The 22,723-nt window shown below is 46.2% G+C and overlaps 2 protein-coding genes across 2 annotated transcripts in view; both read right to left on the bottom strand.

Moving 5' to 3' along the window:
* The window catches only part of LOC119169534 (uncharacterized), a 98,303-nt gene that overhangs the window by 18,143 nt on the left and 57,437 nt on the right, over window positions 1–22,723 (bottom strand). The window contains exons 12-15 of the mRNA XM_075885828.1: window positions 3,879–3,889; window positions 2,863–3,047; window positions 1,712–1,945; window positions 327–510 (exon numbers count right to left, since the gene is read on the bottom strand). Coding sequence (XP_075741943.1) covers window positions 327–510; window positions 1,712–1,945; window positions 2,863–3,047; window positions 3,879–3,889 — 614 coding nt within the window. The remainder of the gene's footprint in view (window positions 1–326; window positions 511–1,711; window positions 1,946–2,862; window positions 3,048–3,878; window positions 3,890–22,723) is intronic.
* On the bottom strand, window positions 8,880–10,906 carry LOC142775402 (uncharacterized). Its single transcript, XM_075876802.1, has 2 exons — window positions 10,577–10,906; window positions 8,880–10,141 (listed from the first exon to the last, which is right to left on the bottom strand). Exons 1-2 carry the CDS (start codon window positions 10,727–10,729, stop codon window positions 9,374–9,376), a joined length of 921 nt encoding a protein of 306 aa, XP_075732917.1. The 5' UTR covers window positions 10,730–10,906; the 3' UTR covers window positions 8,880–9,373.

The raw sequence follows: 22,723 nt of genomic DNA, 5'->3' as shown, positions 1-22,723 counted from the left end.
ACCTTTCGTTGGTTAACTGTTACATCATTTACAAATCTCTGAGTGGTTGATCACAGAAAGCACCAGGCGAACAACCTGGGCATGTAACTGTTGTTGGTGTCTCAGGATTCGGAAAGAGCAGGTTAGAGATATATGAGACCTCTTTCGTTGCAATAGCATTGTGCCCTATCAATGCGAATGTATTTGCGGCCCGAAGAACAGCAGCGCTTATCAATTTCTACATAGAAGCAAGTTGTCATGACGCCAATGAACTTAGAACATCATCTCTCAAACGCTCGGCATTATAGTGACGACGCTTGTAGTGGCCATGCATGCGGTCTGCTCACCAAAGAGGTAAAACGCGGATGGCCAGCCTCCTAAGAGTTCCGAGTCACTCATGACTCCCGTCGAAGTCATGGCCACCACGGTGCCAGTGAATGAGCCGGTGAACACGATGTTGGATATGATGGTGCGCTCCGCCTTGGGCACCCACTGTGCCAGCATCGCCTGCATGGCTGGGAAGCAGCAGCTCTGCACAGGAGTTAGCACCGCACTGAGTCAAGTTACGGTATCACGTTGCAATCAAGTTAGCCACAAACGTGATGCATCTCTTGCTGTTTATGTCTGAATTGACACCGTGACAAAGTAGCGTAGTGTTAACATCTTATTGCGTGCTGCCTCATTAGAGCAACTAGGTGATCGACTGCAGAAAAAAAAATCACATGTCCACGAGGTGAATGATGGCGAGTGGGGCGCGGTGGACGGATGGACGCATGGACAGGCGCAAGGACGGACGGATGGATGGACAGAAGCACGTTTGAATGAACGGTTGGTCGGACACAAGGACGGACGCATGGAAGCACAGACGGACGCTTCGCCCCCACTCATCATCATTCAGTCCGTGGAAATGCTTTTATACCATTTTATTGAAATGCAATGCAATGTCACTGGCTACTACGACTACTACGAGTACAACGACATGGTACATATGACCCACGGCGTAAGGGGCTTCACCCTTAAAAAAGTGAGTAGCGCCGCAGTGGCGAAACTACTAATAAGATAGCAAGAAATTAGAATTTTAATAAAGAATAAGGCCAGCAGCTAACTCTCTTGGATGTGATGTCGTCCAACACTAAAAAAAGAAAAAAAAAACACTCGTGTAAGAGAATACGGCTGCTCGGGACAGTGAATTGGTTTTCATGCTGCTTATTGTCTGAGCGCGAAATTAGCGGTGTGAGCACAACTTGTACAAATACATGAGCAATCTACCAGTGTCTGCTGAAAAAACGCTCGCACCAGCGCTCACGACTATGCCCTTTTGATCAAAGTCCTCAAGTGTTGCTTGCGTGACGCAGCACCCCTCTCCCTATACGTGCGCCCCCTCCATGCTCCTTCGCCCGATGAGAAACGGTCTTGGCTCGGCGTTTCCTCTTTCCTTGACGAGTCGATGGAAGGCCTCGCACGCGGGGCTGTGTTGTCTCAAGTGCCCTCAGTGCGATGGGGATGACCGGCTAGTTTCATTGCTACTTTAGCCGCGTTCGTCGCCAGTGTTCGCGCTCTGATAATCGTGCCATACGATGCCAGCGGCGTTGTTATCGATTTAGGCTTAAATACGAACCTTGAAAGAGTAAACCTGCCGAGTGTTTCCAAATAATTCCTATCGCAAGGAAAGCAAACACCGTTCCTTTACTGCGACTGCATAATGAGTCGGCGCATACGTATACAAGCGTACCCCGGCGACTCCCATGAGGAATCGCACAAGCATGAGCGCCGTGTAGTGCAGTCTGGCGGCGGCCGGCGTGAGCATCGTGAGCACCGACGAGACCAGGATGCCGGAGCCCATCAGGTGCTTGCCGCCGTATCGGTCAGCTAGGCGGCCACCCGGGAACTGGAGCAGGATGTAGCCGTAGAAGAACGACGACAGCACCGCGCTCTTGGTCTGCTCGTCCCAGTCGAAGTCACCCATCTGGATACAGAAAATCACGCGTGTGTATGCATACGTTTAAAACAAAAAACGAGTATTGTGGGAGTTATTTGATGAAGCTTTTTTTAAACACTTTTTTTTTAAAAGAAGCCGTTGGTGGCTGGCCACCACCGACGGCTTGACCTGGTTCATAAAGGATTTTCATCGCTCCAGATCGGAGTGAGCTAGTTGTGGCTCTGAAGGTTTTAATACCTGCATAGTTTTGTTGAAAGGGTGATGCAAAGTTCAGGCCCACCGTACAGTTAGATTTTTTTGAGGAGGGGGAGGGGAAGAACGTGGCACTGGCTGAAGATCTTGACTATTTTAGAATAACACCCAATTTGATCACTTATTTCCGGCAAAACACTCTCCTTCGTCAGAATTTTGGAGCCCGGGGGGGGCTGGTTTTTGGGAGCCTGGAGCAGTCTCTCAATGCGTAAATGTACGATTCTTTCTCATTTCCCAAAAAAACTTCTAAGAGTGATGCAGTACGAATTCTTTTGTGCGTGCTTTCTGCAGTACCACAACGGATATGTCTGAATTCACATGGTTTCAGTGCGCAGGTATGTACTTTTTGCCATTGTCCAGCTGCCATCGCTAATTAAATGCCCTATGTGACGATCAGATGAAACAGTCATCCTACGACATTATGTGTTGTAAAGGCAGGATTCCGTTAATACACACCAAGATGTTCAGAGGCGCATTAGCTTCAGCTGTATAGAAGGAGCGAAATTCAGCGAGCATATTGCGAGTTTGAGCATTATCAGCAAAAGAAAAAAAAAGCTATAATCCTCAAACACTGACATGGAAAGAGTTGGGGATAGGAAAGAAGTTGATATATTGACAATTGCGATGTCCCCTACAGCTGCAGAAAGGACATGATCACCAGTTGGACGCTTGTGTGCGGAAATAGAGCGCACCAGTTCCCTGGTCGAGGCGTTTCCCACGTCGTCGAAGTTGCAGCCGGTGTCTGCGGTGCGGTTTTTGTCGCCCGTCAGGCGCACCATGGCCACGATGGCGACGCTCAGGTTGAGCCGCTGCACGTACAGGTGCATCAGACCGAAGAAGCCCGCCACCGCGAACACGTAGCGCGCCGCCACGATGTCTGCGATGGCGAAGAAAAAGAAGAATGCGGATCACTCTGCACGCCCTCTCGCTATATATCGCAGTCAAGTAGTTCTCCGTAATGAATGCATAATAGTATACTGAAGGCACCACGTGAAACTGCATAATCAGAGTTTGGAGGTGTACGTTCGATACATGTTCACTAGGAGGGATCATTGAGGCTACATTACTGTATACATGGTTTTGATATACTTGTTCTTAAAGCTACTGATTGATTGATATGTGAGACTTAACGTCCCAAAACCACCATATGAATATGAGGGACGCATTACTGGAGGGCTCCGGAAATTTTGACCACCTAAGGTTCTTTAATGTGCACCCAAATTTTCTAATGCTACTGGTATAGGCAATAAACGTAAATCGAAAGGTTTGTTTTCTCTGTTAGGCAAAATACTAATGAAAACTGACAGACAATGATACCAGGGATAGTACAAATGATTTTATCATAAGTAAATGTAAAGATTAGTTACTTCCCTTATCATTCCCTGTACTTTCCTGGACAAAGTTGTCTGTCATACCTAACTGCCTTTCACTAAATCATTTCCTATCTTTATTGTCTGTCAGTTATCACTAATATTGTGCTAAGCGCAATGACTTTTTTTATACATTAAGCAAAAAGCTGTGTAAAGAAGCTACACGTGACATGCCTTTCCGGGTCTGGCACGTTGAACACCGCGCTAGTTTCGTAATCGCTCACAGACAGACATGTGCTGAGCTATCAGTGACGTCGAATCCGTACTAGCACTATACAAAGGAGTATCGAAGGTAACGAATTCGATGTTTAGCGTGGGTAATGTTTATTTCAGCTCACACAGCTCACCACTGCCGTCGAATCAAAATGAAAGTCAAGTCCCCAGTCATAAGTTACGGCCACCAAGATCTGCAGCCATGTCTCAAATGTCTTGTTTATCACTGGAGTGCCCCATACTCCTGTTCTCGTTTCGCGCTAGTATATACTTAGTTGGCCCTTATCTGCAAGGGTTGTGAACGTGTGAATGTGTCCCGTTGTGAGCGCGTGAGTTAATGTGCACATATATTGACAGCGACAAAAATAAAGTTAGTTGAAAGTTTGGGCCCGTCCGTGTTTTTTGCGTATTTGTCAGCGTGACATGCACGAAACCGTTTTCTCTTGCACGTATTTATTTCTTTTTTCTGCCGCACGGTACCAAGAGCCAGACACTGGAGACGACATGTTCCAAGGCCCAACCTAGGGCCATCAACCACGGTGAAGCTATAGGGGTGCATCAAGTAGCCTCGTTGTCTTGGCGAAGGTATATTGCATTCCGTGGTGCATCGATCTCGAGGCTGTTTTGTCCGGCTTGGGTTTCCTAATGAATGGCATTTAGCTACCCTCCTGCGAATCCCAACATGGCGTCACTCGATGCCGATAGCCCACCTCGACGTTTACCATCATTAGACGCCCAGTGTTTGCGCACCGGGGGCACTTCGCTAGTATCAACGTAACCCGCTTTCATTTTTTTCCTATTTTTGTTTTTATAGATTGCATGGAGAACAAAACAAGGCAGGCTTAGATATAATATTCAAATACTCCAAAAGAATCGAAACTTGTGGGTAGGCGACGTTTTGCTATACATAAGGCAGATTATGATTACTATTGCGGCTAAATATGTGCAAGTATATCTTTAATGATATTATTCATTACAGTTGCGTATACGTGCGAAAACTGAACTAGAGAACATGCACCACTCACATGGGCATAAAAAAAATTAGACGTTATACGAGGCGCACTACGATGCTCCCTTAAAAAAAGAAATAAGCGCTACGTTTTAACAGGATCCACCATCTGATCCATGCAAAGTTTCATCTGATTTGTATTGAACTTACTACAGAATAAGTTGTAAAGATTAGTGCAATATGATCGCCCCATTCCCCCTTCCCGAAAGGGATTCAAAGATATCGGTGCGCAGCCAAAGTTTCTAACAGACCTTATTGGCGAGGGCCCCTATCAACAAAGCGTACTTTTGTGCGGAGCTGTGTGAAGCCCCGAGGAGCAAACCCATTAGAATGACTGAATCCAAATACTTTGTAATGCATTTAAGCCTTCTTAAAGACATCAATGTGAACAGTGGCCTGTCCTAAGCGAAATTTCAGAAGTTGATACTGCGAAAAGCAAAGATAACGCATACTCACCAGCCACATTCGGAATGGTTTGCATGTCGAAAATCGTTCGAAGCGGTGCTTTTCAGCTGAATACAACTGTCCTGGAAGGTAACAAAGGAAAGAGTATTGTCGACCTAATGACGTTAAAAGTAACTGAACTCCAGTTACATTGAATGTGGGAGTTCCTGCGCATGCAGATGCGTGAGTGGAGCAGACTGAATGGTCTTTCAACAATGATGTCGGACGTTCTTGCACGCCGCTGCTGTCACTTACGTATTAAAATAGGCTGTTAAAATAAGCCCTCCCCAAATATCGTTCATGTACATATAATGAAATGGCCACTGGTGTGAAAACAATATCAGTCGACTTGTTATGATAACGTAAACTCTGAGAAAATTCAATGCAATTAATTTCGCTATGATAGGTTTATTAATGCAGTAGAAAATTGAAGTAAATATTTCAGCATGAATTTCTCGCCGAAATCACCACCCGTGACGTCATGGATTTCGAAGTGTATATTTAGTTTTTTGAGTTACATTGGACTAACGAACTTTTGTGAAACTTGGAGTGTGATGCATATGGCACCATGAGGACAATGTTCGTAATCTGTACTGGTTAGTAAATACACCGGACCTAGCAGATCCCGTCAACATCTACAGGACGTCGCGCTATTTGGTGCGATATAACCTCACGTTGGAGTCGCCACCCGCTTTTTCCTTTAGCGCGTTTCTTCGCTTACCAAGCGTCTTCTCTCGGCAAGCAGGATGATTTTGCAATTGTTAAAGACTTAGTTACTAATCAGAAAAGTTGTTCTTGTTAGAGTCTCTGTAAGCACACGGTGAAAAATTTTAGATGGTTGAAATTTATACGACTACCGAGTGTCCCACAATCTTATATTTGTCTTAGCACGAGAAACCATAAAACTTAATTTGTCCGCAGACCATGAAAGCTGTGTTCCAGCGTGCGTTTTGCACCGTCTATAGTGGTGCTCGATGGTTCTAAATTTGGCAGACCGCTGCTCTCGAAATAGCCGCGAAGACAGTCACTTGATGAACTATAAGGTAGACCGTTCTACGGCAGGTGATAAGCCCCGAGAGACGGTAATAAGTCACCCCAATCGCATAGCAGACGCTGTGCGATATCGGCCAGAAATTGCAGCGGTATACGTCACTACATAAGCGAAAGCGCCATGCGTAAGGCCCACCGGCCCCATTTGGAAAGGCGTATGAGCTGATAGAAGGTTGCTTCGAGTCTTACAGTGTATTCAAACGAACTTTTGAATGTATATCTCGCCCGCTCACAAGCACAGTCCTCTTGTTATGGCGCTCGACAGCTGAACCGAAGGTCACGGGATTGAATCCCGGCCGTTGCGCTGAAAACTAAATGCTAGAGACTAGTGTACTTAGGTGCGGGTGCACTGGCAAAAGTCCCAGGTGCTCGAAATTTCCGAAGAACCTGAATTATTGAGTCTCTCATAATCATATCGTTATTTTGAGGCGTCAAACCCCTTCCATCGTTGTTAGCTCCTACACTCAGGAACAGGATTGTGGACGTTGTACATAGACCTTTAATGGTTTCCACAAACTCTATGATACGCATTGTTGCTGTTATACAAAAAATAGTTTACACAGTTCAGCCGGCAGAGGCGCTTACGTGTTAGTATTAGCAGGCCACAGGGCCTGATAGACCTCAGGCCGTGGTCCGATAGTGGTCCGCCAAGATCTGATTTTGGCTAGTCGTGGTAGTCAACACGTAAGCGGTAGTGGATGGCCACATGATAGAAATGGAAGGTAACTGCAAACCTTGTTAGCAATAAGAGAACTAAATATGGTGACCAAACGCTACTGCCTCTTCTAAATCAGTTGTGCAAAAAAAATTGATCTGAATGTGTTTACTCGATTGCTAAAAAGGCTACGCGATATATTCATGTGATTGCATGTGCTGCCATCGGTTAATTTGTTTTCTTTTTCTCTGTCGTCATCCCTACGGCTATTCCCCTTTTAGGTGTTTCCACAGTAACCTTGTTTATCATTTCTGAGCGTGGTTGTTTACTGTTTACTGTGTATGAGGTGGCGAGGTGTCCCTCGAGCTGCTCCATACAGCTTTTATGCCTGGTCATCTTCGTAACTTTGTTGTGAATGAGCCCAATTCAATTCTATACTTACGCTCGCATCTAAGCCCTGACTACTACTACTGACATCAGCTGCAAATCACTTGCGCGTTCTGTGACAAATGGACACGAACTGAACAGCACTTACCGTGTGTTGCCGTGTCTGGACTTCAAAACGAGATGGTGTGCGCGTAGCCAGTGGCACCGCTGACGGACCGAGAAGCTCGGCTTTATACGGAAAATGGCGCAGCAGAGGCACGGGACATCACGATGCGTTCTCGCAGGGCGCTTGCACGTTCTTCGTTCTCAAACCGCGTGACGTTTGCGCGAGCTTAACGGCAGCCGCGTTGGAAAACTTCTTCCTCTCATGTTAGAACGAAAAAATAATAGACGATGGGGCTAATCCCCCTTGTGGGCACGAGACAGTTTCTCTTAGCAGCTAAAACAAACAAAAAATTGGCAGATCCCACGTACAGTGGGAATCGATGATATCCAAAGCACGAATTAGAAATGTTGATATGCCACTTTAAATTCAGGACAACGTTACGAGGTGGAGGTAAATTATGTCGTACATGACTTCCGTGTGATTATTATCATGTTTGAATGTGTCGTTTACCTTCGTCATCTATTCACGTCACGTGATACCAAATTTAGTGTATGTAAAGCTAGCGAAACGCCCGCGAGCACGCCATAAGCGTGGTATGTTGTCATGTTCCTACATGACACGCGTGTCAGGATTATCATGTTGTACCAGTCATATATTTCGTTATCCATTGACGTCACGTAACACCAAATTTGGCATATGTGGAGCTAGCAAAACGGCCGCGAGCGCGTCATGAAGGGCCCATGATACTTCAACGTAGCGTTGACGCGCACGCACGCTGGGCCCAGTGACGCTACGTTAGCACAACGCGAGCACTCGACAACAGGCGAGACCAGTGTCTATCGGCGCGGCCCGACGGCAACCGGCGAGAAATGCGACATGCTGCATTTCGCGCCGATGCGTTAACCAGACAACGCTGCGCCTCCCTCTTTTCGTGACGGAGGGACGCCGGACGCGCTGAAACGCGCATGCGTCAAAGCAACGCAGCGTGGCGCGCGCCTGCGAGTATATGCGTCACCCCCGGAAGCTTTTCAGGCCTGCGCGTCACGTGACGTGACGTCGACGACGTCACATCGCGCCGGCCGGCCGGCCGCCCTTCGCTGGGTGGCTGCGCCAGCCGCGAGCGCTTGCCGCGAGCGCCCTTCACGCCTACCGACTCGGGCGAGGTGCCTTGACACCATGTCCGCACGATTTATCAAGGTATCGATTGATTGTATGGTTTAACGCGCCGACGCAACGCAGGCGATGAAGCGCGCCGTAGGGGAGGGCTCAGGATCAAGTTTGACTACCTGGGAATCTTTATTGTGTGCCGAAATCTCGTACACACGGGCGTTTTTGCTTTTCGCCTCCATCAGAAATGCGGCCGCCGCAGCCGGGTATCGAAACCGCGCCCTAGTGCTCAGCAGCGCTACGCCTTAGCCACTGAGCCACCGCGGTTGGGGAACTTATCAAGGTATCAAGAAATAATGAATATCGTGAATGGAATAATGCATATTTATTTATCACAGCCAGACGCCGTCTGTACAAATATCACAGTGCGCATTGTTCTCGGTCCAGGCAGACGACAGGCAACACAAGATGTTGCCCTTAATGCTGAAAATATGCCAAAAGTACAAAACACAATATCTTGCCACATAAAACTCAAAACAAAACAGATTGTTCATGTGCCTGCAGATGTTTGAATCTCTGAGACACATAGTGAAGGAAAGTGTCGTCAGAAGAATCAACTTGTGGGCACATTTGAATAGACGAGCACACATTTCTAATAGTGCTTGGGTGGGGCAAAGTTAGTGCACCTGTGCTTCTCAGGAACTTGTAGGCATGTGGTGACATTCATTCATTCATTTATTTATACTGTTAGCCCAGAAGTGGGCCGTTACAGGGTGGAAGTACAAACAATTATTTGCAAAAAAGAAGTACCGTACAGGTCTCGAGATAATTTCTCGGTATTATTGTGACCAGCAACTCGAAGTTATACATAACATACATAAATGGACATTGTACGCAAGATGAATGCAAAGACCATCACCTGGGCGCTATACTGAATGCGCTTTGCAGAAAGAAGTAGTAGCTGCTCCTTCATAAAGTTCACCGTCTCTTTCTTGCCTTCATCAATGCTGGCTTCCAATTTATCCAGAAGGGAATGTATTGCCTGAGCCAGGTGGCGATAAGTGCAGCGCTCCTCAGACAGCATCGACAGGTTGTTCAAAATTTCCAACAAGGAACTTACTTTTTGAACTGAGTCTGGTACAACAGCGCTACCAAGGTTCTTGATTGGTGAAACTTGATAGCAGGCAAAGACTTCAAGGTTTGCAAACACGGTCAATGACGCATTCAAACAAGGTTCACGATAGTCGATAATGTTCAAAAACATGGAGCACTCTTCTTTATGAATCACAGTCCACTTCGGAGACACTGACACCCCTTGCAGGCGAGCCCTTAGTTCTTCGAGGGACGAAAACCGGTCTCGTTCTTGCTCCGCTTCATATGACGCCAGCGACTCTTCTACAGCACGGGCGAGTTGGGAGGCTTCTTGTCGGCTCCTCTTGGCGTCAGGGGTTTCTCTCGTGCTCTGGTCTCGTACTGATAGGTAGGATGGACAGCCGGGAAATACCGTTGGGACAGATCCAGGACGCAACCGTGGTACTGGGAGTGCAACTTCAATAACTCTCCCTGTCCTTGGATCCGTGTACGATGTCGTCTTCTCGATGCATGAAGCGTCGAAATGATCCGCGCACACCTGCACAAACGTTTCAAGAACGTCTGAGACGCCAATTCTCAAAAGAAAAAAGTGCGCTCCCGTTTGCATGACCGTGCTTACAGTCCGTGTAGCTAAAACAAAGTCTACCTACGTTTCGCAAGCATCTAAATAAAAGCGCTGCGCTAAGCGGTACAAGCAACATGAAAGGAAACACGGGAGCGTGATGTCACCGCACTCCACGAAGCGCTTCCACCGAGAGCTTGCAAGAATGGACGACACCACGGCACTGTTAGTGAACAAAGCGCAGCTGACCATCCTTGCTGCGAACGTGCCTTTCTGGGCGATTCTCATCAACTGCTGGCGTCAGCGCTTCGCGAGGCCCGGCGGCCACACGCTCAAGTATTTCCCATCATAGGTGATTTCTACCCGAACAAGCAACGACAAGCTAAGAACAGGAGCATCTCAAATTCTTACCTTAGTGCACGAAGTCGGCACGAAGTCCTTCCTAGGAATGGCGCGTAGCCATTGTTTGAGAGCGTCGGCGTCTTTAGGGAAGGAAAACACTTGTATCTTCTTTCCTGTTTTGTAGTTGCCGGTGCATCCGGGTACACAACACTTATTCGGCATTGTCGCATCACTCCAGCATCACGCACGGAAACGAAATTGCCGCAAAACAACAACGGAAAGCAACAAACGCGAAACACCGTCAACACCACGCCGCCGAACCGTCACCACCGCCGCCCACGCTGCGCTCGCTGCCGCTGCGGCTTCCCCGAGAGTCGGCCGGCCGGAAATGACGTCAGATTGCTGGGCGCAGGCCTGAAAAGATTTTCCGGGGGTGACGGTATATGACAGGACCGGCGCCTGGCGTGGCAACACCGGCGTGACGTAACGAAATGAACGCCTGCGAGCACGCGCACCGCGTCATGTCGAAATGTGTTGGCGCCTTGACTGTGGCATACGCAAGACACAGGAAAGTCTTTTTATACTAAACATATACAGCAACCCTAAAAAAAAGAAGCACAGATTTCTCACACTCTTTAAACGCGCCCTCAACATCGCTGGCCAAAATCCCATGTTAATAGCGGGGGACTTCAACGCACCACACACTGCCTGGGGATACTCTTATGTGTTTCCTAAAGGTAGGGCCCTCTCTGGTTTGACTCGCAGCAAGAGGGATTGACTCTCATCACCAACCCTAGCACACCCACACGTGCGGGCACTAGCTCCAGTAAAGACACAACGCCTGATCTGACGTTCACGAGAAACACATCAGCAGCCACTTGGAAAAATACCCTATAGAGGACCTGGGTAGCGACCACTACATCATCGAGGTACATGTTCAAGGTGGCCCACGTAAACCCACGGGAAAAGAGCTAAAGTTGGTAGACTGGACCCAGTTCCGCGAATCGCGTGAGAACCAGGTCCAACCCATCAGCGACATAGAGGACTGGATACACACGCTTAAACAGGATATTAATAATGCCACCCTAATCGTACCTCCCGAGGCACACCTCGAAGAGATCGATAGCCGGCTCCTCCACATGTGGGATGCAAAGCAATCGCTCCAAAAGAGGTGGAAGACACAGAAACACAACATAAACCTCAGGAAACGCATAGCACTCCTCAACACAGAGATAGAGATGTATGCAACACAGCTAAGCCGGCAACACTGGGATGAAACCTGCGATGCGATGGACAGGCAACTAAGTCTTAGTAAAACTTGGCATTTTCTACGGTTCCTGCTCGACCCAGAAGGCAGCAAAACCGCCCAACAACAAACCATCAACAAACTAATACATGCTTACAAGGGCACCGAGGAGGAGTTTCTTAGGGAGGTAGAGCTCAAATATATCTCTCAGGCTCCTACTCAGCAGCATCCAGATTATACGGGCCAGATCAACACTACTCTAGACGAAGAATTCACCAAAGCGGATATCCGTGCCGCCCTACAAAAACTTACCACCAAATCTGCACCAGGTCCGGATAACATCACGAATAAGATGATACGCAATTTGGACGATGAGTCGATCACGCATATCACAGACTATATTAATAACTGCTGGAAGACCGGAATCTTGCCCCCGCATTGGAAAACGGCCAAGGTGATTCTGATTCCGAAACCAGGCAAACCACTGAATACTGACAATCTTAGGCCCATCTCCTTAACATCTTGTATAGGCAAATTGATGGAACACGCTTTCCTGGCTAGACTGACAAATTACCTCGAAGACAATGATTTTTCCCACACACCATGATTGGCTTCCGCGGGCATCTTTCAACGCAGGATGCCCTGTTGCAGCTTAAGCATCACATCATAGACAGTACGGGACGCTCCACTAAGAACTGGCTAACCTCCCTGTCCGTCCTCATTTATTCCTCCTTCCTCCTCCACTAAGGGCATACTTGGTCTTGATCTGAAGAAGGCTTTTGACTCTGTCACGCATAGCACCATTCTAAATCAGGTCAATACCCTAAACTTGGGGCTTCGCACGTACAACTATATTAGGGCATTTCTTACGGGCAGAACGGCCACGATCACTGTGGGAGCACTCAGGTCGTCCGAAATAACCATAGGAAGTGCGGGCACCCCGCAGGGTTCCGTGATATCTCCCATGTTGTTTAACCTCACCCTCATTGGTCTTCCTTCAAAACTTTGAACCATCCAAGGACTTCATCACACCATTTACGCCGACGACATCACCCTCTGGGTGTGCGGCGGCAGTGACGGTTCCAGTGAACAGAGATTACAGGGGGGGATTGACACAGTCGAACGGTATTTACAAGGAACTGGACTATCCTGCTCGGCGGAGAAATCTCAGCTACTGCTATATCGCCCTACACTTACAGTTCGGCCACCCAAACAACATCCTCAAGTGCAGGCACACGCTGATATAAAACTCACTACAAGCGATGGTCACGCCATACCAACCGTGGACAAAATCAGAGTGCTAGGTTTGATCATAGAAAGTAAGGGTACCAACGGAGAGACAGTTCGCAACATTGAAGCCAGAGTGTCCAACATGATGCGCCTCATTAGGCGCATTACCAATAAACACAAAGGCATGAAAGAGGCCAGCATCATCCGTTTGATCCAAGCGTTTGTTCTAACTCACATCACCTATACGGCGGCGTACCACCGATGGTTCACCGCGGAAAAGTCAAAACTCAACAGCGTAATTAGGAAAATTTACAAACAAGCGCTAGGTTTGCCTCAAAACACTAGTACCAAACTACTCCTTCAACTTGGTTTACACAATACCCTTGAGGAACTTATTGAGGTGCAACAAATCTCCCAATTCGAGCGTTTAGCCAAGACTAAGCCAGGCCGCCAGGTTCTATGTAGTCTCGGTATTACTTACCATACTCAACACGGAGACAAACACGACATACCACGCACTATCCGTGCTAAGCTAACAGTACCACCCATACCAAGAAACATTCACCCTGAACACAACAAGGGCAGACGTGTCAGTAGAGCCAGGACCATGTCAAAGTTGTTTGGGCGCAACCATGAGGCAGTCTTTGTCGACGCAGCACGCTACCAGGAACGTCACCACTTCGTGGCTGCTGTCGTAGACCACACTACAAGGCAAAAGCAGCGCGTCAATCATCACACGGAACGTAGAAACGGCAGAGGAAGTGGCTATCGCGATGGCCATAGCCCACACTAACGCCTCATGCGTAATCAGCGACTCGCAGACAGCCGTTCGAAACTACGCCAGCGGCAGAATCTCCCCCAAGGCATTGCGGATTCTTAATACAGGCAAAATTCACGAGGTGGACAAATACGTACACATCTTGTGGTTCCCTGCCCACACACCACTAGGTAACGCGGAGGCCAATCCGAATGAAGTGGCGCACAACGTGGCTCGAGGTCTTACGTTCCGAGTCACGTCAGACGAAGCGGCCACCCAAACGGACCTTTCTGCGCCGGTGTGGGAATGGGACGATCGGCTCACTAAATTTAATGACATAATTCAACACTATCGACTGCAAAGGCGGGAGTACCCTCCGCCTCACTCCAAGCTAAATCGGGCCCAGTCCATTCAGTGGCGACAGCTACAAACACGCACATACACGAACCCTGTCATCATGCACCACATATATCCTGACGTCTATAGTTCTAATCTATGCCAGTACTGTACCACCAGAGCCACTCTCGAACATATCCTATGGGAATGTCCAGCATTAGTCAGAAATTCTGGGGTCGCGGCCTCCAATGAAGACCTTCGGGCGCGTTGGTGGACTGCGCTGCTCAGTTCGGGCCTGGACAAACAGCTTTGGGCGATCCAGCAGGCCAAGGAAGCTGCCGGGAGACACGGTTTCTCCGTTGGCCCCTAGGTGGGAGCCCATCCCAGCAATCTGCCGGAAATTAATAAAGTCTATCTCTCTCTCTTGACTGTGGCATGTAGTCATGTTCGCACATGACACGCATTTCATGATTATTATTTTAGCACCAGTCACAGACTTCGTCATCTATTGGCGTCACTCAACACCAAGTTTGGCATATGTGAGGCTAGCCAAACAGCCGTGAGTGCATCATCAGTGTGGCTTGTAGTCATGTTGTTACATGACATGCATGTCATGATTATCGTGTTTGGATGTGTCATTTACCTATGTCGTCCGTTCGCGTCGCGTAACACCGAGTTTGGTACATGTGAAGCTAGCGAAACGGCCGCGACCGCATCATGAGCGTGGCATGTAGTTATGCTACATGACACGCATGTCATGTTTATCATTTTTGCACCAGTATCATACCTTCGTCATCCGTTCAAGTCCCGTAATACCGAATTTGGTATAAGTGAAGCTAGCGAAACAGCCACGATCGCATCATGGGCGTGGTTTGTATTCATGTTGTTACATATGGCACGCATGTCATGATTTTCTTGTTAGGGTCTGTCGCTTGTGTTCGCCATGCGATCATGCCATACCATACCAGCATTGCAACATTCCATGTGAACAAAACCACCTGCAAAGCTGCAGAACCATGAAATTCAAATCATGACATTCACGACATGCATGTCTTGATTTTCATTGCTATACTTCATATCGCGAAAACCCGGGCTCGAAAATGGGCTGTGTTCTGCGACTCCAAGGCATCCCTTCAGAGCTTGCGATCAGCTTTACGACAAAGGGTGCATCAACAACTACTAGTGAATGAAATAAGAGAAGTGCTTCACGAAGTTTTATCGAAAGGACATGACGTGGTGTTCCAGTGGTTACCGGGACATTGTGGTATTGTCGGTAACGACCTTGCTGATAATGCCGCCCGATCTGCCCACGCAGACCCCCAGACAACCCCAATTCCATTGTCGAGAACCGACGCTTCAAGGGGCCTTCACTCGTTCGCTAACACAATGTCGGAAACTTGGCTGAGTGACCCCAGTGTCGGAAACCGCCGCCTACACAAATCGGACCCATCGAAAAAGCTTCAAGTTCTATCGGACCTCTCCCGCCAGGATGCAACTTTACTGTGCCGCCTGTGGATATACGAGTAGCTTTTACGAAGGCGTACTCCTTTCGCATAGGAATGGCAGATAGCTCCCGATGTGAATCGTGCGACACTGACGAGACCATAGAACATCTACTGTGTTCATGTGAACGTTTTGCGAGCGAACGCAACTTGCTGCGCGAAACGTTAGAGACACTAGGCAGTAGACTGTTTTCCGAAGAGAAGATTCTTGGTTCATGGCTCTACGCGTCGCAGGTTAGCAAAGCGACGTGGGCATTGCTAAGTTTTCTAAAGACGGCCGGACTACGCGACCGCTTATAAGCGTGCAATGGACAAGGTAACATCTACACACACGTTGCCTTTCACTTGTCCTTCTCTTCTCCTTAAATCCCTTCATTCCTTCTCCCAGTGTAGGGTAGCAAACCGGACGTGCGTCTGGTTGACCTCCCTGCCTTTCATTTTTTCTCTTCCTCCTCCTCCTCCTTGATTTTCAAGTTTTGACTAGTCAAATATGTTTTTGATAGTCATGTTATGCCATACCACGTTTGGTATCGATACCATTATCAAAACGACCAGGAGAGCTAAAATTCGTAGGTGGATAGATAGATAGATACATAGATCGATAGATAGATAGATAGATAGATAGATAGATAGATAGATAGATAGATAGATAGATAGATACGCTCAAAGTTGCCGAAGTTCGCTAAAAAAATGCTTCGCATTTATTAATTTTTTGCGAGAGTTGTTTCTTTCTTAGATGTAAACAAATGAAATCAACATGCCCATTCGAAGGTTTCGGTTTCGGGTTTCAGCAATGGCAAATGTGAATTCTCGTTCACTTATATCTAGTTTTATATGTCTCATAATTACTGCACTACAATTAAAATACGAATAATATAGTATCCGCCATGCATTCCCTTGCTTCGCTTTCTGCAGATTTATAAGGTTGTCCCTGGCATCTGGTAGCACGTCGTTGACTCACTTCATTGTTTTCATTGCGAAGCATTTTTTATTGCACTCTATCTATCTATCTATCTATCTATCTATCTATCTATCTATCTATCTATCTATCTATCTATCTATCTATCTATCTATCTATCTATCTATCTATCTATCTATCTATCTATCTATCTATCTATCTATCTATCTATCTATCTATCTATCTATCTATCTATCTATCTATCTATCTATCTATCTATCTATCTATTTATTTATTTATTTATTTATTTATTTGTTTATTTATTTATTTATTTATTTATTTATTTATTTATTTATTTATACTGTCAACCCTCACTTGAGGGTCATTACAGGGAGGGAAGCATAGGATATGGAAAGTAAATACAGACATTGATATTTTCAGCAAATTTGAACAATAACACAATAGCATATTCATTGCTCGGCAAAGTAAACATCAAGAGCACATTCAAATTTTTTGACGTCAGAATTCTCAACAATATGTCGCGGCAATTTGTTCCACGCTTCTATATCATCAGGGAAAAAAGATTTGCGAAAGACGTCCGTGCGAGCACCGAAGGGGCGAACTGCCGCGTCATGATTGATCCGCAAGTTCTATCTATCTATCTATCTATCTATCTATCTATCTATCTATCTATCTATCTATCTATCTATCTATCTATCTATCTATCTATCTATCTATCTATCTATCTATCTATCTATCTATCTATCTATCTATCTATCTATCTATCTATCTATCTATCTATCTATCTATCTATCTATCTATCTATCTATCTATCTATCTATCTATCTATCTATCTATCTATCTATCTATCTATCTATCTTGTTACGCTTGGGTGCTCTCGTGATCACCCGCTTTACATGGCAAGAACTAAAATTAGCATGGTAGGGTACGATGATTTGATGAATATGACGCGTTAGCGATGAATATGGCGCGAATATGAGCGAGGATGAATATGACGCGAACTTTAGCACTGGCATTTTAGTTAGGTTTTCAATATTGTTTAACCAGCCAGTTGTTAGAATGCTATGTGCAGATGACTGGATGGTTTATGAGGTCTAACGCGTCCCAAAGCAACTGAGGTCATGAGAGATGCCGCAGGGGATACTTCCGGATAATTTCGGACTCCCGGTGTTCCTTGATGTGCGCTGACACCTAAAAGTACATGGACCTCTAGAAGCAGGGCGTGGACTTGCTCACGAATTGAAGCGTGCCAAATGACATGGTGCCCTGAAAGAATTTGCAATCTTTTCGAGGGTATAGAACTACATGTCAAGGGCACGCCTGTAACTCCAGTTTATCGCTCATGACCACGTCCGGAAAGAGTACTTGAAACACATTAAGTTCCTTAGTTAATGTTTACAAAGACTTCACGGCTATATTGATTCTTCATAAGATGCACAATAACATCGCTATCGAGGAAGGCGTCAGACAAGGAGATGAAATCTCCCCAATGCTGCTCACTGTATGCTTAGAAGTATTGAAATGACTGGACTGTGAAGAAAGAAGAATAAAAATTAACGAAGAGTGTATCAGCAAATTAAGTGTTACAAATAACATATATAGTGCTCTTCAGCAATGATCATGACAAATAGCAAAAAAAATGGCAGCATATCCACGGAGCAAATTGATGGAGAGTGGGGCGAAGCATTCGTCCGTCCATGCGTCCGTCTGTGTGACCGTCCATGCGTCTGTTCGTGCGCCCGTCCCTGCGTTCGTCCATGCAGCCGCCCCTGTGTCCGTTCATGCGTTCATCCATGCATCTGTCTATGTGTCCGTTCGTCCATCTATTAACACTCCAAGTACCACCATCTCGCACCTTTCTTCATATATTCCCCATATAAAAACACCGCCATCCAGCAGACATTCCAAGGACTAAACGAGAGGTGGCACACGCACACTTTCTTACGGCTTGTGCTTCGGGTCTACTTCCCACCTTTAAGCACCTCGAGTTCATGGTATACACTAGTTCACTGCATTCATGGCACTGCGGCCCAATGCTCGCTAAACCTTTCTAAAACCAAGGAGGTTTCGCCCGGCGAGTATAACGTAGCAACGCTTTCTTCTCTTCTGTGCGTTGTTGAGCAATGAAAAATTCGCAGCGTGCGCGTTAACTAAAAGCCGAATTTCCCCCTCTCTCTCATTCCCCCTTAGCAGCCATTTGCATGTACATTGAGCACTATCTTTTATCGTTCAACAACGCACAGATGTAATCTCTCACCGGCACCACCTTGGTGGTCAAAATGTTACACATGTTACACACTACTACAACGGCTACGAGGGACGAACGGGTGCCGCTGTAAGGAGCTTCGCCCCTAAAAAAAGTTTCAATAGAACGCCAACAGTGCTTTATTTGCTGGTCGAGACGGTCGCTCGTCGATAACAGAGCCACGTGGACGAAGAGCAAAGACAATATAAGTAGCCAAGAACAAAGAACAGACAGTATACGAGTATGCCTCACCGATATATAATCTTCTTTCAAAGAGTGCGAACGATGCTGCTGAAGTGAGAGACTTCAAGTTGCCCCGCCGCGGTGGTCTAGTGGCTAAGGTACTCGGCTGCTGACCCGCAGGGCGCGGGTTCGAATCCCGGCTGCGGCGGCTGCATTTCCGATGGAGACGGAAATGTTGTAGGCCCGTGTGCTCAGATTTGGGTGCACGTTAAAGAACCCCAGGTGGTCTAAATTTCCGGAGCCCTCCACTACGGCGTCTCTCATAATCATATAGTGGTTTTGGGACGTTAAACCCCACATATCAATCAATCAACAGAGACTTCAAGTTTGTCGTTTCAGTTAAGTAATCGCTTTTCATCGAATGGCTACTGCATGCGGTGCTCTGTGTGTGGTTCTTCTTTGTAGGTTTTGGCTTTACTCAGCAGGCAGAACTGATCCTGCGAAGGCAGTGTCAATCTTTTCCGTAATTAATTTTCAATCCGCGTCGCGTTATTGAAAAGCAAGAATCGTTCACAATGAAAAGGAGAGAATAGCGTCAGTTTGGTTATTCGTAGTTTGTGTGCTATACGACACTTGGAATGGGATATATTCATTTAAGTGAAAAAGTTCATCTGTCAATGGAGTGGGATGTAATTGCTTCATCAATCACTCATATTTTTAATTCTTTGTCATCTCTCGTAATATTCGTTTTTACATTCGCAATAATTATTCAAAATGATGAACAAGTATTCTAATATTGATAATATAGGGACTATCTGTCGTAAATGGCGTAATCACTAGTAGTATAAAGCAAGATGATTTTGAAGTCCTATTCGTAACCAACCGCTTGTTTTAAAATCCCACTGAGTGGATAGGTGCTAGTATTCCTCGAAACGTTATCATTATTCCCAGGCGTTTCGCATTGGTCTAAGCGGTATGGTGCTTGGCAGGTGATCTGGACGCGGTTCCTAATCCCGGCCGTGGCGGCCACATTTCGATGAGGCCAACACTAGGGAGGTCCGTGTGCATAGATTTAAGCGCAGATTAACGCACCCGACGGGGTCGAACTTTCTGGCGGCTATATCACTGCGGCGTCCCTCAAAATCCCATCGTGGTATTGGCACGCGAAATTCTAACAATTCTTGTTATTATCGGTTATGATTTCACGAGCGACAGGCATAGAGGATGAGAATATCGTGTTCTAGAAATCAAATTCTTGACGCATTGCTTCGCCACGCACGCTCCTCTGTTCGAATCGGAGGAGAAGGTACACGAAGCACATACATGCAGCGCCGAGGAATCAGCGTGGAAGAAGGCAAGTATTCGCCCCGAGATCGAGCGGAGTCGCCACCTGGTGGCCACTGGCTGAAGCGTGCCTAGTATGGATCGGTCCCTGTGTTGTCTGCTATCCAAATAGGCTAGAACGTGCGTGTACATCACACTCGTGCTCAAAGGGCAGTTTGCTTCACCCTGTTAGGGCAAGGGTAACTGCTTGTACGTTTGCCTAGCACTGTCTACAGAAGCATTTGGCCTTACTCGCCTGTATATGTACCGCAGTAAGATGATGTCGAGCACTTGACGAGAGTGATGTGTATCGTCATCGTAGCCCCTCTTCGTCAGGATCATGTGGGTGTATGTTCCGCTTTTTAGCACATCGTAAAGTGCACTTGGCATCTTTCCAAACATCAGGAATAATAAATATTGTGTGAACGCAGCGTTGCAGCAACTCAATGAGAAACGGAATTTTCGCACTGTTGTTAGGTGTTACTTCAAAATAATTGTGGCGTTTTTGCTTATCGGTCATGTGACGAGCTTTAATTGTGCTTGAGATAATTTTGCATCAAACGGTCCTATAGCCCTATATTACACTATTGTATAGTAAATTCTGACACTAATACTTCAATTCAATGACACGGAGCTCATTAAACTTGAGTTGCCGTGCGCAATTCCAGCATTGGGCAACATTTATACAGATACACCTGTGTTTTTATCAAAGGTGAACATTTGGTAGAACTCTGTCTGGAAAATAGTAGAAGTCTACTATAGGAAAATAGTGGAAGTCTGCCCGGAATTAGAAAAATCCAACCAAAAATTGTTTTGAGAAAACCGACGTTTCGAAGCCACCCAAGTGCTGACTCCAGCGCTGCAATTCGATTTTTGGTTGGAGCTTCCTAACTGCCTCACTCAGGTTCATAAATTTGGGTTCGCTAAACGAGGCCAGATTGTCAAAATTAATACAGACGGCGTGCCTCACTTATGTCGTTTAATTTCAAAGAGAACGTCATTTTTTTTAAAATTATGTTGAGCATTTTTGTGGCGTTGTGCTAGACTGTCGAAAAAAGTGAGCACACCATCTCTTAAAAAAAAAAAACAGTTGTTCCTTCGAATAATCGAGCCTTTGCATCACCGTGACGCAGATAATCAATATGAGAAAACTGCGGGCTGAACTATTACCTTTTCATACCGTTATAGGAGTAAGAACAAGCACGCTTGAGCGTTGTAAGTCGCGCAGCTCTCCTGACTAACCTTATTGACGACTGTTCCACGTTTATTCCATGAAGAAATTATTAAGACAAAAATGCGGTTGAGTAATCGCTGCATTTTTGGGTTCATCGCCTAAGAATATTAGATTGCTTCCTTATTTTAAGGGGTGGGTTGAGGGGGTTGGTATGCACGATTAGCGTGTATGAAGAATGAATTATGTCATGCTGCAGCAACGTATAGTAGACGGGACACAAGCTCAACACCTAAAATAAAAATGCAAGAAACGTGATACGCTGCACAGTGTGAAAGCGCAGACAGTCGCCAAGCGCGAACCTTCCATTTATTGGCAGACTGCGTTTCGGTAACAAGTAATAGTAACGTTCGGTGAGCTTCGTGCATCCGTTAAGCAATGAATGGCATATATGTTACGAGCAGGTAGCCGTCAACGCATTTTATTCGCCGACAATCGGCTCACGGCGCTCATAAAACTCGCCGCTGCGTGCATTGGCATGCGCGTCGCCGGCCGCCTATCCACACTAGCACGGTGACAGTGCTGCCGCCTGTAGCGCCATCTCAGGGCTAATACTTGTCGAAACGTCGACACGAGCCCACGACCCGTGCTTACGGAATGTTTCGTTGCAATCTGCCATCTCCTCCTCCTCCTCCTGCCTGTCATTTTTTGAACAATCGAGTACCTTCGCTTCGTAATTGTTGTAGTAATGTCACTAAAAATCGTTTGTAATTCCTGGAGCAAGGAAACTTCTTTTATTTAATGCGAATAACCATCGAGATAATCACATGTACATATTTATACATATGTTTGTTACTTTATTGCGTTTTTATGTTCTTCGAAATATGCTTCCGATTGCTATAAAATGTATTTGCCACGTCTGTTCCTATCTGGAACTATGTAACATTCTCACTGTCTGAAAATTCTCAGTGGAGTAAACTTTTTCTCGTGTTTCTTCCGTGAGGGCTGCTACGGTGAATATTCCGGGTTCCCTCAAGTTGCTCATAACACTTTGCCTTCAAGACCACCAATATTCTTGCATTGAAAAAGAAATCTAATTTGAGCTGTGCTTCACAATCGCGACAAAAATAAGATAGTGCAATGATTAGCATGTAGTTTGCAGAAAAAATAAAACAAGCAATGCACTCATTTCTTGGACATATAAAGTCATATATTTATTTTTAAAATACAAACGTATCTGTCAACGCTGAGAACAAAATACAACAAGTGCACAAAACAGTGTGTGTCTCAACAATATACATACA

The sequence above is a fragment of the Rhipicephalus microplus genome, chromosome 2, assembly GCF_043290135.1.
Source record: "Rhipicephalus microplus isolate Deutch F79 chromosome 2, USDA_Rmic, whole genome shotgun sequence".
Taxonomy (NCBI): domain Eukaryota; kingdom Metazoa; phylum Arthropoda; class Arachnida; order Ixodida; family Ixodidae; genus Rhipicephalus; species Rhipicephalus microplus.
Note: the sequence above shows the minus strand (reverse complement) of the source record. Positions and strands in the feature narration are given on the sequence as shown.